This window comes from Musca autumnalis, unplaced genomic scaffold (genome assembly GCF_047663935.1).
Source record: "Musca autumnalis isolate F117 unplaced genomic scaffold, ASM4766393v1 scaffold_3, whole genome shotgun sequence".
NCBI lineage: Eukaryota > Metazoa > Arthropoda > Insecta > Diptera > Muscidae > Musca > Musca autumnalis.
The window spans coordinates 198,308,329-198,322,187 of NW_027411866.1; the positions used below are offsets into that span (position 1 = coordinate 198,308,329).

The 13,859-nt window shown below is 36.9% G+C and overlaps 1 protein-coding gene across 1 annotated transcript in view; it reads left to right on the plus strand.

The window, feature by feature from the left end:
• Positions 1–7,497: 7,497 nt before the first annotated feature.
• Positions 7,498–13,859, plus strand: part of LOC141398671 (neutral amino acid uniporter 4) — a 70,762-nt gene continuing 64,400 nt past the window's right edge. The window contains exon 1 of the mRNA XM_073976200.1: positions 7,498–7,982. Within this exon, the coding sequence (XP_073832301.1) occupies positions 7,947–7,982 (36 nt within the window). The 5' untranslated portion in view covers positions 7,498–7,946. The remainder of the gene's footprint in view (positions 7,983–13,859) is intronic.

The following is a 13,859-nucleotide window of genomic DNA, read 5'->3' on the forward strand; positions in this document are numbered from 1 at the left end:
AACCGGATTTTTTTCCTTTACCTCTATACCAAAAATCGTAGATGTGCTCGCAAAAAATTTTTTTAATTTTTTTCAAATGGAATTGTAAAGGAATTTTGTTATTCGCCATATACACTTTGATACGATGAAAATGTGCCTCATCGAAATAATGGTTTTAGACCCCAAGTATGTTTGGACGAAATGTGTTTCAGACAAATTGGAGTCGATCTAGCCATGTCCGTCCGTCTGTCTGTCTGTCTGTTCTGCTGGCTGGAGCGCACGATAACTCTCGAACGGATGAACCGATTCGGTTCAAATTTTGGCTTTCGTAATATTTTACTCAAACTTAGTTTAAGTTCGAAGATGAGCTACATCGGTCCACTCCTTCCGGTACCTCCCCCACAAAAGTTCGAAAATGTTCGGAAAGTTTGTGCGCACGATAACTCTTGAAGGGAGTGACCGATTTGGTCCATACTTTGTATAGCGTAAACTTTCTACCAGAGTAATATGAGGTTCCAATATGGTCTCAATAGGTCCACACCTTCAGGTACCTCCCACACAAAATTTCGGAAAAGTTCAGTTTAGGGTCAGCTCTCAAATCGCTTTGATTTTTGTTTTGGCAACTTGTATTCACTGCCCTCCATACGACGGTACAAGTTTCATCAGTGGCAAGTCCACACTTCCTGAGTAAATATCATGAAACTTGCGAAAAACCCATATGACACCGTGTAAGGTGGTTGGAGCGAAAGATAACTCTCGAACGGATCTGCCGATTCGGGCCAAAATATGGTCTTAGTGATATTTTGTCCAAACATAGTTTAAGTTTGAAGATAAGCCATATCGGTTCACTCCTTTAGGTACCTCCCCCACAAAAGTTCAAACATGTTCGGAAAAATTGTTCGTACGGTAACTATTGAAGGGAGTGGCCGAATTGGTCTATACTTTACACATCCTAATATATCTACCAGATATAGATCAGGTTCAAATATGAACTATATTTGTCCACTCCATCCGGTACCTCCCACACAAAATTTCGGATAATTTCAAGCAACTTGCATTCGCTGCCTCAATTACGATGGTAAAAGTTTTTTTAGGGGCAAGTCCATACTTCTTGAGCAAACAGCCCGAAGAGTGTAAAAACCCCCTATGACACCATGTGTTGTGGCTGGAGATCCACTTCCATAACGATCAATGGCGATCCATATGTTTTAGTATCTCCTCCGCAAAACTTTTGATCTTTAATCCTAATCAACATTTTCGTCGGTTCAAACGCCCAAAATTTTTAAAACCCCCTAAATACATACGTATTTTGGGAAAAATTTGGTTCAATATACACAGGCTGAGGGTATATCTCTGTCGGCAAAGCCGACTGATACTTTTTTACTTGTTTTATTTAGGAATTTATCTTAAAAATTTTAAAAACTGCTTCGTTTTTGAAAATTGATTAGCAATTATTGTACCAGCCGAACAATAAACTAACTAAATTGATGATCAAATAAATATACCTTGGGAATTATATGACTGGGCATCCGAGCCGAATAAAGTACCAAATATAATAATGATATTTTATTCAGAAGATAATTATTTAAATACGAAAGAGGATTTTAATTTGAAATATGCAATGGCTAAACCTATCGCGGGCACAAAAAAGCTTAATTCAGTAATACAAACTAATGCTGGTACACTAATTGCTAAACCATTCTCAAAATCGCAAATCGAAGCTGTTTTTAAGATGTTTAAGATAAAAAGAACAAAACATACGTTAAAAAAAACTTATTTTTTATTTATTTTTTTTTTATTTTTGGTAAAATAAAAAATTTTTACACACTGGTGAAATCATGATATTGGTAGCGATCAGTGAAATTTTGCAACACTGTCAATTCGTTTTGAAAAACATTACTCTCTGTAATACAGAAAGTAATAATGAAGTTTAAGCCATAATACTCCAGACTTAAAGACAATCAAATGAGATTGAAACTTCAACCAAAACAAAACAAACAAAAAACAGCGGATGTCACGCGCAGGGAATTTGAAATAAATTCCAACAACAATCACTCACAGGCAGCTGTGGTGATGTTCCTTTTCAACTTACAGAACTCGATGAGTTCTTAGTTGATACGTGCTGATAGTTGTTTGCAAATATTTTTGCTCTGATGTTTTTTGGGAAAGCCGAAAAGTTCGTGAGATTCTCATTTATTTGCGAATACTAGACATATAAAGAGTTCGGGTTTTCGCTAAAACAGTGTTTTTTCGGAGCAAACAGAGGTAAATATCAAAAATGACTATAAAAACGCGACAAAATCGATTAGTTGTCAATGAGAGCCGTACCTAAAATTTTCTGAGCGACATTTTTGCAGAACATTTCGAATCTGAAAACGTCATATTGTGGTACTTTTATAACGGCTCTTAAAATAAAGGACCAAGTTAGAAGATCGAAATATTCTACGAAAATAATCCTCATTCGATTTGACTGAAGACATGTCATCTCAAAAATAAGCTAAAGCAACAGTGAACAAATATATATAACGCTAATTCCTGAGGGCTTATAGAGTCTACTTCAAAATATTCATCACGCCATAACGCGGAAGTTCGACTCACGGCGGATCTGTCCTTCTTAATATACTACTTAATATACTCAGCAAGGGCTTTCATCTCCAAAAGGAGTTATCTCTGCCCCAAAATTTGTGTTCACAGTGTAATTTGTAGTTCATGAAATCGCTGAACCTTGCAACTTTCTTTGTCATGGCTTCTTAGGGCCGTGAAAGCTAAGATTTGAGTGACCTTTTGTCATTACTTTACTCAGTCTGGTTGGCCTTTAATGTTATCTGACGATACGAAGAATTCAATCCAGGATTATTCGGTTTTCGTGAAAAAACTTAAAACTCCATTTTCGGTTAGTCGATTATTTGAGACGGCTCTAAAAGTCGACTTTCGATTATTTGTTAACTGCCGAAAACCGATTAAAATCGACCATTTTCATTGATGCGATCCGTGATGGCTTAAAAAGTACGTCGATTACGCGGTTTAAGCACACCCAATAGTCAAATACGACTAATAGTCGACCACGATTAATAGTCGACTACGAATATAATAACGTCTAATGGTTGATTACGAATAATAGTTAACTCCGTCTTCCGAAAGTTGATTAAGAATAATCTATAATCCGGTTTTCGCACAGTCAATAGTCGACTACGACTTTTTGAAATTTTGCGGCTAATAATCGATTAACCGAAATCGATTTCAGTATCCCTAATCATATTTGGTGTACTCATAAAGTATAGTACACATTGACAAGCAAAACTGACAGTCATCGAGGTCTATTTCGTGAATATCAAAGCCTAATTGAAAAATTTCTTTTATAATCTCTAAATAATACCGTAAATATTGTATTTCAAACGTTTTTAGCTATATAAAAGTTGTTATTTGCCGGAAAATTGTCCTTAAAGTACGTTGACTGTCAGTTTTGACTGTTAGTGTGTACTCCCCTTAAGGGTATCCTTGTCATTCAGCTAATATGGATCGGGGTGCACTTATTGATATGAGGAATGTTTGTGCAACAATAATTATTAAGGATATCCTTGTATGTAGGCTTCTCCCGATTATTTTCGCAGCTTTGAGAAATCTGTATGTGGAATATTGGAAGGTTTATATTTCAAAACCCTGCTGAACTTTTTTGTTAGTTATTTTTGGGTTGCGAAAACATTTAATTGGCGATGCTTTTTTAGATATTTTGAATAGTATCCAATTTTTATCTGAGAAAGACTTCTTATAGGATATTATCCAGTTATCTATTTCAATTTGTCGTCTGTTGGATACTAGAGCGATGTCAATGACCTCTTACCAATCAGCTTTTTGGCATAATCGATGTCATCATCCTCATTGTCTTCTCCATTCGGACCAGAAGGGCGTAGGATCTTACCTTTGGCTACCCTTATGCCAACGACATCTCGAGTGCCTCTAGTCCGGCCTCAGATTATGAGATAACTAAGTTCATGCTGTTATCATGAGGTGGGTCTGTGGCGATTACGGGAACATCTTTATTCATTTTCGCCAGATTTTTCAGCAGCTTTGGACCTTCGCCCTCCATATTGGGCAACCAAACTCTGGGAGGAGTTCTCATCGGGATTTACTGGTCCGGGTCGTTCCAAGCATCGCTAAGCTTAGCTTTGTTTTTTTTTCAGGAATCCCCTTGAGTACTCATTTGGTCACCAAGACGCGCCTCTCGCTAGAGTAGAAAGGGGTACAGGAGAATAATCGTTTGTAAAAACGTATTCAATAATAATTTCATACAATACAGTGGTGATGGCAACCACTGATTTGAGATATTGCGACATTCTCATAATTTTCAGCAATTTTTGTGTATTTAAGCTCGTTCGTCTCATCCCGCTGGTGCTTAGAATTGACTTCGATTTTGGACGAAATTGTCTCTTTTTTGTTTGGGTTTTATGGATTGTACGTCAATAGGGTAGGACCGAGCCGTTTCTTTTAATATCTTCAGCCGTTAGGCTAACGTGGGTATGTACACCTTAATATGACCAAAAATGTGCCTCATCGAAATAATAGAACGACGAAATTCGTTTCAGACAATTTGGAGTCTATTTAGCCCGGTCCGTCCGTCTATCTGGCTAGTGCGCGCAATAACTCTCGAACGGATCAACCGATTAGATCCATGTTATCCACAAATTTTGCCCAAACTTAGTTTAAGTTCGAAGATTGGTCATATCGGTCGACTCCTTCTGGTACCTTCCACACAAAATTCGGAAAAGTGAAGTTTAAGAGCTCCTCTCGGATCGTTTTGCATTTTTTTCTACAGGTTGTCATTGCTACCGGCTAGGGGCGTGAGGACCTTGTTCCTACATCTCAGCTTGTCGCAGGTAGCTATAGCATGCGCGGACAACATTATCATGCTGTCGAATGTGACCCCTAGCATTTTTGGGTAGCTTGTGGTCGGAATTCTATTACCATCGACCATGGCATTCAATGTTCTCACCTCTGCCCTCCATGCTGTTACCAGAGTGGCCGTAGATTTATTGGCGCATATTTGCATATTCCTAGCGTGGAAAAAGGTGGTAAAAACAGTCAAATATGAGTTCAGCCTTTCACAATGACATCAGGTACCTGAAACCAAGATCGAACAATCATCTGCATACGTTACGATAGGAGAGGTTGAGGTTAAACATTTTCAGAGATATCACCCCACCTTGGGAAACTCCCTGTTTCACTCTACGGGGCTTGGACTTCTTGTTCCTGGATTCCACATACGACTAGGGTGTTCACTCATATAATTAATTATCCAATGTTTCAAACTTAGCCGGTCTGCTCGATGCCCTCAATCAGAGTGGATGGTTGACAGTATCAAAGGTTATTGATAAGTCGAGCTCCACCATTACTATTCTACCACACGGATTGCTCTGCTTGAGTCCTCGACTAATATGTGTGGAGATGGCGTACATCCCTATTGCTTACGGAACCCATGCTGATGATCGACAACTGGACAGCTATTTCTGACCTTGGGGAGGATTAAAGACTCAAGGGTCTTCATGCTACGGGCGTCAAAAGCGAAATCAGTCCGTACGATTCACTTTTGCTGGCATTCTTGTCTTGCTTCAGTAGCGGAAACAATCTGTTAATTTTCCAAACATCGGGAATGATGTGAGTGGCTAGCGACAAGTTGAGAACTTTAGTGAGATACTCGACTTCCGGCACATCTAGGTGTTTCAGCATTACCATGGAGATTCTTTCAGTGAACAACGCTTTAGATGATTTAGCGTTCTTGATGACATTCGCAACATTATCCATTGTAAATTGTGGTGTTTCATCCTCAGCGGGAAGAGATCTAATGCGACGTAATACTCTTCTCTTCGCCCTTTAAGTCCCGGGGTGTTCGACAAACTGTCGATTGAAATAACTTGCGCACCTTTTCGCATCAATCAGCGTAACATCGCCAAACTTGACTGAGTTCCTATTTTCTTTCTTCTTTCTAAGGTTCGAGAGTGATTTAACGGTTGCGCACAATTCACTTATTCCGGCTCCAATGTTGCAACTATTCAGACGACTTAACCACTCCCTGACACTGGGTTTGGCAAGGCAAATCTCATCAAGATCCGTTGCTAATCCCGTGGCCTATGTTGAGAAATTTGGTCGCACTTCGGGTATTATTCGACCGACAGGTATATGTCTAGCTGCTGCAGCACTGATGATGTCTCGGAAGATCCTTTCTGCTACCCGAAAAGCAGAATGGTTGAGCAGATCCCTGAACCCGTGATTAGTAAACTCGCTGAAACTAGACCAATTGACTTTCCAATTATTGATGAAAGTGCGGCGACGGGCTGCCAGATGACGTCATTTGTCAGACCAGGTCACAAGAGGTGATATCTGGCGAATTTTAGCACTTTGACCGAGAAAAACGTAGATTATCAATCTGCTCAGCCAGCATTATACTCCGCTGGTCTTTCCGAAGACCGAATGCCACAACTCATGATGAGCATCAATGACCCCTATGACCAGACAGTTAGAATCTTCCAAAAGCGAGCTAATGTTGGGCGTATAACCAGCAATTCTACCTTGGGAGTTCCCTGATTCCTACCCCCATACAATCCATGTGCGGGTCATTAGAGCCAGACTCAAGCGAGATAGGTCTCTGTTGAAAATACCCCCAACTCCACTTCTGGCGCGATCCTTCCTCAGCACGTTGTAACCATCACAACGCTGTAATATGCAGTTGAGCTTGGTTTCCTGCACCATCACGACCATGATATTCTTCCGACTAATGAAATCCACTATTTCCTCGATCTTACCTCGGAGTCCATTGCAATTAAATTGCAAAAAGGATGCATTTGCAGGTGTGGAACAGCAACGGCTGGTGTTAAGTGCTGCTGTGCGGCAGCTTTTGGGGGGAAGGGGGGTTGTCGTGTTCACGCAGCATGCAGCAACATAGTCACATGTCACATGGACGAGTCCAGAAGAAGCCCTGAGATGCACCAACTCCCGACATCTTTTGCATCTCGCCGATGTTGGTGTGTGGTGGATGCGAATGTGCCAAACTAAGCACATCCATATTGGTCGTGGATTTTCCTCGGTCCCCACAAAGTTCAATGCAATAGCACGTTGGTATAGAATAATTATTTTTAAATGGCAAACTATTCTACCAAACTTATCTCATTTAACGTAGTGTTGTAGGATACAAAAAATAACTCACATTTTTAATAGAATAAATAATAAAATTATTTTGGATATAAACAAACCAAACTTCGATTACAATTAATTGCCTACAATTAACCGGTTCTATGACACTTATATTGCCAAAATTTGATTATAACGATTTGATTATAACAACATCGTAATAAACCTGTTCAAGATTATTGTGGAACGTATCATACAAACAATTTCAAAATCAAATAGACGCGAACAGTGGCGCTGTTGGTGGCGTTGCGCTGCCGCCTTTTACCAGAGTACACACGGTGAGCGCTACACGCCAGAAATATGTTCACACAATTTCGAACAAATTTATTTTTACTTAGACGTCCGTCGACTCTTTGAGAGACAATCAGTCTTGAAGATGTCGTTAAACGATTAACACTAAACAGGAAAGAAAAAATAAATAAAAAATAATAACAACAAATACTATATAAATAAAACAAATATCCAATAAAGAAGTGACAACAGCAACAAAATACAAGTTACAAAAATTACAATAATATAACAACAATAAACATAAACAAAAAAAAAAAAAAAAAAAAAACAAAAAATACAAAAAAAAGTCGGAGTAAAAAATTGTTTGCTGGGCAATAAAACGGGATAGAAACGAAACGTACGCGGGAACACGGGTCTCCAAAGTGACGTATTTCAAAATAAAAATTAAAATAAAAATATTATAAAAACGTTTTATATGAAATTAAATAAATTGCCTAAGAAAATAAAAATATAAAAGAAATTATAAATAAAGGCATTGCGAAATTCCTACAAACATGAAAACCTCCTACAACTTGTCATCAAATGGAGAGGTGTGTAAAGAAAACATAAATTATTTTAAAATATTTTGGTAACGATTTCAGCTAATTTACAACAATTTAAATGTTGTTGGCCCACACATTTTCAAACAAAATTGTTAAGAATTTATAAATAATTAGTTTATAATTAATTTTCTTTATCAAAACGAAAAATCATAAATATTTATTAACTTTATAGCCGATAATACCTAGAAAAAAAATTCTGCAATCAAAGATTATTTTTCGGCATCAGGCAAGACAGGCAAGAAGCCAAAATAACAAGAAGAAGCAGAAAAAGGAGAATATAAAACTCATGGCTATCGAGTGGAAAATTCCCACAACTATAAATAATGTAAAAAATGCATACGCACCAAACACTTGTTGACTGACCGTCATCGCCATCGTCGTCTCAATTGTTTGTTTTGTTTGGTTGGTGGAATGATCTAACTCCATATGTTGGATATGTGTATGTTGGCATGAAATCTTAATCCGCAGCCAGAGGCATGCTGATACTCAAAAATGTGATTTTTTTAACGGATTGATGTGGTTCTTTCCAATTTTTCCTCTTTAGCATTTATTTTACATATGGACATAGTCCATTTTACTCTTTATCACTATGGATTTTATGTAATTTGTTTGGGGTAAATATTTGGCAGATGTAGTTTTGATTCGTATTCGCTATAGCAGCACGACACTGTTTATGGCCAATGCAATGAAAACAAATGGTAATTAAATGATTTAGAAAGAAAATTTGTGTGAAAGTGAGAGTGAAAGAGAAATGCAATTATGAAAAGATTGTATCGCTACATATCAAAACTAATTATGTGTTCGGTAATTGCAAGGGTAAAATACATATGTATGTATGTTTGATTTGCAACATGAGAGTGTAAAGTAGTTAGTGATTAGTTTAACCCAGAGAAAAGTCTGAAATATGAAACATAAATTATGTATAATACAAAATATAAAATTTAAAATATAAAATACAATGTATAAAATATAAACATTAAAATATAAAATATGAAACAAAAAATATAAAACATAAATTATAAAATGTAAACTATAAAGTATAAAATATGAAATATAAAACATAATATGTAAAATATAAAATTTAATGTATAAAATATAAACATTAAGATATAAAATATAAACTATAAAATATGAAATATTCTATATACATATATAAAAGAGCTCAGTGAGTGAGTGACTGACATATCATCGCCCAGACGAAACCGCGAAGCCAGAAAGATATTTTGACTGTGGGTTGCTGTTGGTGTGTAGGGGTGAGATAAGGCTGGGTTTTTGGATATTCGAACTAGAAGGGTACGAAAAGTACTAAAAGATACTAAATAGAGTACCCTTTGTATTAGGAAAACGGGAAGAGCTAGAATTCTGAAATTTGGAATGAGGGTCACTGATGGAGAGTTAGAAAGATGTACCAAAGGAAATTCGACCTATAAGTGTACGAAAAGTACTAAAAGTTTCTAAATTTGGTACCAATTGTATATTTTGAACGATTATAGGTAGAATCTTGAAATTTGGTATGGGAATCAAGTTTGGGAAGTGGTGTTATTATAAGGAAATGGTTTTGGAAGTTCGTACTTATGTTTACGAGAAGTACTAAATGATACTAAATTTGGTACAATTTAGTTTTGGATGAACGGATGGACCTGGAATCCTGACATTTGGAATTAAGATTACTGTTGAAGTGTAGGATTGAAATATGGGGGTAGATTTGGAAATTCGTACTTATGTGTAGGAAGAGTACTAAATGGTACTAAATTTGGATTTGGGTGAACGGATAGACCTGGAAGCCTGAAATTTGAAATTAAAGTTACTGTTGGAGTGTAGGATTAGGGAAGTTTTGGAAATTCGTACTTGTGGGTACGAAAAGTACTAAATGGTACTAAATATAGTACAATTTGGATTTGGGTGAACGGATAGAGCTGGAATCCTGAAATTTAGAATTAAGATTACTGTTGGACAGTAAGATTGCGTTAGTCTTGGAAATTCGTACTTATGGGTACGGAAAGTACTAAATGGTACTAAATTTAGTACAATTTAAATTTAGGTGAACGGATAGAGCTGGAATCCTGAAATCTTGAATAAAGATTACTATTGGGGTGTAGTATTGAGGAAGTTTTGGATATTCATACTTATGGTTACGGAAAGTACTAAGTGGTACTAAATTTGTATTTGGGTGAACGAATAGAGCTGGAATCCTGAAATTTCGAATTAAGGTTACTGTTGGACTGTTGGATTGAGGTAGTTTTGAAAATTCGTACTTATAGGTACGGAAAGTACTAAATGGTACTAAATTTGGTACAATTTAAATTTATGTGAACGGATAGAGCTGGAATCCTGAAATTTGGAATTAAGATTACCTTTGGATCGTAGGATTGAGGTAATTTGGAAATTCATACTTTTGGGTACGGAAAGTACTAAATGATCCTAAATTTGGTACGACTATAGCTGAAATCCTGAAATTTCGAATTAAGATTGCTGTTCGACTGTAGGATTGAGGTAGTTTTGGAAATTCGTACTTATGGGAACGGAAAGTACTAAATGGTACAATTTAAATTTAGGTGAACGGATAGAGCTGGAATCATGAAATGTTGAGTTAAGGTTACTATTGGGGTGTATGTTTGAGGAAGTTTTGGAAATTCCTACTTAGGGGGTACGAAAAGTACTAAATGGTACTAAATTTGGATTTGGGTGAACAAATAGAGCTGGAATCCTGAAATTTTGAGTTAAGGTTACTGTTGGAGTGTAGGATAGAGGAAGTTTTGGAAATTCGTAAATTTGGTACAATATGAGGTTGGGTGAACGGATAGCTCTGGAATCCTGATATTTAAAATTAAGATTGCTGTTAAAGTGTAGTACGAAATGGTACTAAATTTGGTTCAAATTGGATTTGGGTGAACGGATAAAGCTAGAATCCCGATATGATATAATTTGGATTTTGGTGAACGGAAAGAACTGAAATCCTGAAATTTGGAATTTAGATTAGTGTTGGAGTGTAGGGCTGAGATAGTTTTGGAAGTTCGTACTTATGGAAAATTATTAAATGGTACAAAATTTGGTACAATTTAGATTTGGGTAAACGGATGGGGTGGAATCCTGAAATTCGGAATTACTGTTGGAGATAACTATCTATCTAAATTAAGATTACTGTTGAAATGTAGGTTTGAGGTGATTTTGGAAATTCGTACTTTCATACGAAAAGTATTAATGGTATTTGAATAGAGGTGGAATACGGAAATTTGGTATTATAGCCGCTATTGGCGTGTAGGGTGTAGATATGGATGTGGTTGTGGATATACGTACAAAAAGTGTACGAAAATTTCTATGTGACAAAGAATTTGGTTCAAATTCTTATTGTGTTGTGTAAAGGGGTAGAGCCACCGTGGTGCAATGGTATGCACACCCGCCTTGCACGCTGGAGGTGGTGGGTTCGATTCCCCGACCAAGCAACATCAAACAATTTTCAACGGTGGCAAAATACCCCTCAGTAATGTTGGCGACATTTCCTGAGTATTTCAGCCATGTAAAACTTCTCTACAAGTGGTGTCTTCAGACACGCCGTTCGGACTCGGCGATAAATTGTAGGTCCCATATCATTGAGCTAATATGAATCGGGGTGCACTCATTGATATGAGAGAAGTCTCCCTTGTCCCATCTGGAATGTTTGTGGAACAATTATATTATATTATATTATATATATTATATATAAAGGGGCACGGTGTGCCTTAACAAATTTTTAATGCAAGGTGCTTACACCTCGGAAGTTTTTGCTGATTCTGAAACTACAATGCTCGTAGATGAGAAATATCAAGAAACAAACAAAATCGCCGGAGGGATTTTAAAATAAATCGCGATTTATGTTCACATTTTAACGTTTTTGAGATATGGAAGTTCAAATTGGGACAATGCACTGACTGTATCGTCCCCTTATAAAACAATATTGTGCACAGTGCCCCTTAACTAACTTTTAATGGAAACCGCTTACACATGGGATGTTTTTGCGGATTCTGAAACAGCAATGTTCATAGATAAGAAAAATAAAAAAAAACAGAAAAAATCGCCGGAGGGATTCTTAAATAAATCGCGATCAAAATTCGCAATTTTAGGGTTTTTTTAGGTTTTCACGATTTTGCTTGGAAACCGCAAGTCGTATCGAAATGACTCTAAAGAAAATGCTTTAGCTGTGAAAATTCTCCACAAGATTGGCCTTTATGATATTTTCGTAGGTTTTACCGTTTTTGAGACATAGAGGTTCAATTCAAATTTTTAGGTTTTTATCTTAAATCGTCACGATTTTGCTTGAAAACCGCAAGTCATATCAAAATAGGACTAAAGAAAATATTGAAGCTGTGAAAATTCTCTACAAGACTGGGTGATTTATTTTTTCCTAGGTTGTACCATTTTCAAGATATAAAAGTTTTATTTGGGAAATTGCAGTAATGATATTGTTTTTTATGGAGGCGATATAGTCAGTGCATTGTCTCAATTTGAACTTCTATAACTCAAAAACGGTGAAAGCTACAAAAGTATCATAAAGGTCAATCTTCTGGAGAATTTTCACGGCTACAACATTTTCTTTAGGTCCATTTATATAGGACTCGCGGTTTCCAAGCAAAATCGTGAAAACCTAAAGAACCCCTAAAAATGTGAACTTAAATCGCGATTTATTTTAAAATCCCTCCGGCGATTTTTTTGTTTCTTGATATTTCTCATCTACGAGCATTGTAGTTTCAGAGTCAGCAAAAACTTCCGAGGTGTAAGCACCTACCATTTAGATTTTTTAAGGCACACCGTGAGGGGTAGAGCTGAAATTGTGATATTCGGTATTAGTATAGCAGTTGGCGTTTAGAGTGGAGATAGAGAGGAAGTTTTAGACAAGGTTTTTTTGAAATGCATACAAATTCTGAAATTAGGCTGAGGGCTGGCTGGTTTATTGAGAAATACGAAATGTACTAAATCGTATTAAATTTGACATTGTTTGTAGCAATGAAGCTGGATTATATAATTAGTATGTGAAAAGTACAAAATTGCAAGAAATTTGGTATTGGACTAAGGGATAGAAGTGGAATTCCGATTTATTATTTATTTGTCAGGTTCATTGTTAGAGGTGGTCGTACAATAAGTGTACTAGAAATATTAAATAATACTAAGTACTGAAGCAATGGTATTGGGTGAATCGATAAATGAAACTTGTTATTTGGATCACCGTGTAGATTGGATCAGAATGTTTATTAAAATCTGCCTTTAAATTTATGAAAGATTTCTAAATGTAATACCATTGGCATTGGGTGCGCAAATGGTTTTAGACCACAAGTATGTTTGAACGAAATGTGTTTCAGACAATTTGGAGTCGATTGAGCAATGCCCGTCCGTTTGTCTGTCTGGAGCGCACGATAACTCTCGAACGGAGCAACCGATTCGGTTCAAAATTTGGCTTTCGTAATATTTTGCCCAAACTTAGTTTAAGTTCGAAGATGGGTTATATTAGTCCACTCCTCCCGGTACCTCCCCCACAAAAGTTCAAAAATGTTCGGAAATCTTGTGCGCAATATAACTCTTGGAGGGAGTAACCGATTAGGTCCATACTTTGCACATCGTGAAATTTCTACCAGACTTAGATGAGGTTCTAGTGCGGACTCAATCGGTCCACTCCTTCGGGTACCTACCACACAAAATTTCGGAAAAGTTCAGTTTAGGACCTGTTCTCGAATCTCTTTGATTTTTGTTGTAGCAACTTGTATTCACTGCCCCGCTTATGACGGAACATGTCTCATTAGGGGCAAGTTCATACTTCTTGAGAAAACAGCCCTAAAGTTGTTAAAAAACCCTAGTGGCTGGAGAGCACGATAACTCTCGAACTAACCGACTTGG